The 1,438-nt window shown below is 37.0% G+C and overlaps 1 protein-coding gene across 1 annotated transcript in view; it reads right to left on the reverse strand. All coding sequences in view use genetic code 11, as the record gives it.

The window, feature by feature from the left end:
* The window catches only part of EGR_10526 (hypothetical protein), a gene marked incomplete at both ends in the record, with an annotated part of 8,396 nt that overhangs the window by 2,645 nt on the left and 4,313 nt on the right, over positions 1 to 1,438 (reverse strand). The window contains one exon of the mRNA XM_024499775.1: positions 103 to 203. Coding sequence (XP_024345815.1) covers positions 103 to 203 — 101 coding nt within the window. The remainder of the gene's footprint in view (positions 1 to 102; positions 204 to 1,438) is intronic.

Here is a 1,438-nt window from a genome sequence, read left to right on the forward strand (position 1 = left end):
CTAATCATAATTATACTTGGTCGCAAACTTCATTTAAGCTTGGGTATTTTTAGCTTTGATGGGGTAATTTGGCTCCGACAGCTGTAAGTTCTATCTTTTAACTTTATGGCCAACGGCATAAAATTTTGATCCAAACAAGGCAAAATGAGTAAGTCTAAGAATTAAATAGGTTTTTTTAATTAAAAGAAGCCGTTTATTAGGCCCTACTCAAAGTTATGAAATTATTTTATCTCCAGTTTCCGCAACTTCTTGAGCTAAGACCATATTTTAACACTTATGTCGCATGCAAATAAAATCATTGGAGATGGGATACATCACCAGAAAATCCTGAACTTAAAATTACAGTTGAAAGTTCTGTTGATCAACAGTATTAACAAGGAGAATATTCGAATGATTGCGTTTAAGAGAAGAGATTTCCAAGTATCACTCTAACTGCTCTATTACCAGTCATGCTGCTCGCACCGTAAAGGCACCCAGTCACATTAAATTTGTGTATAGATGTGATTACTGTGAAAGTGGAGAGACAGCAAAAGGCCAGAAGAGGCATAAGAGGACAGAATAATAGGAATCTTGACCAGCACAAACAGTCACCCTAAAAATTGCATAAAAGTGGTGGTACTTAGCGGCATGTTCCCTGGGTAATCACATCTGCCACTGGTTAAATTCGCACACCAGCGGACGGATTCAAACCACCCCCATAACAAAGGAGGACAAAAATGGCAAATTAACACGGCATTGAATTGTCTTCCAAATAGCACTTAGCTTTAAAAGGTTAAATCTATTAGTACCAGAAGTAGTCAGTCGTAATCCATAAAGTAAGTTAGATGTCTCAATACAGTACCCTCACAGAGTCATTGGACGTAAAGAATTTACTCAAATGCCATTTCTCCTTTATTTGTTAGTTGATAAGATTCTCATTTGTTAGTTTTAGCTTTCTGACTAAATGAAGCACTCTATCGGTGTTGATTAGTGAAAAAATTAAAAAGCCACCCTAGCAGCAGTTGGCTTGGGAGATGGGAAGTATTTTGGAAAACGCCTAAATAAGAATCCAATTCTACCTTTAAACATTACGCAATGTAAACTAAGAACGTGTATGGATAGAACAAACCCGTTTTGATAAAACCTTGGTAAGTGTAGGGAATCTGCCACATGGAAGACATGCCTGCACCAAAAATGTTTTGCATAACCGCATTTGGCTCGATTTCTATTTTTGGGCAATCTGTCCAAATATTTATTTCGGTCAGTTCCTTAATATATAAAATGATTATTTCAAGTAATATTATTTCTCATGAATGCTTGAATGCATAGGTGGATGAATGGGTGGATGGATGGATGGACGAAGTAATGGAGTGATGAACGAATAGGGTGATAAATGGATAAGTGCGTACGGTATGGTAGGAGTGGCGCATAAAATGGAAAATATCAGTGAATGCTTCTG

This window comes from Echinococcus granulosus (assembly GCF_000524195.1).
Source record: "Echinococcus granulosus chromosome Unknown EG_S00229, whole genome shotgun sequence".
Lineage (NCBI taxonomy): Eukaryota > Metazoa > Platyhelminthes > Cestoda > Cyclophyllidea > Taeniidae > Echinococcus > Echinococcus granulosus.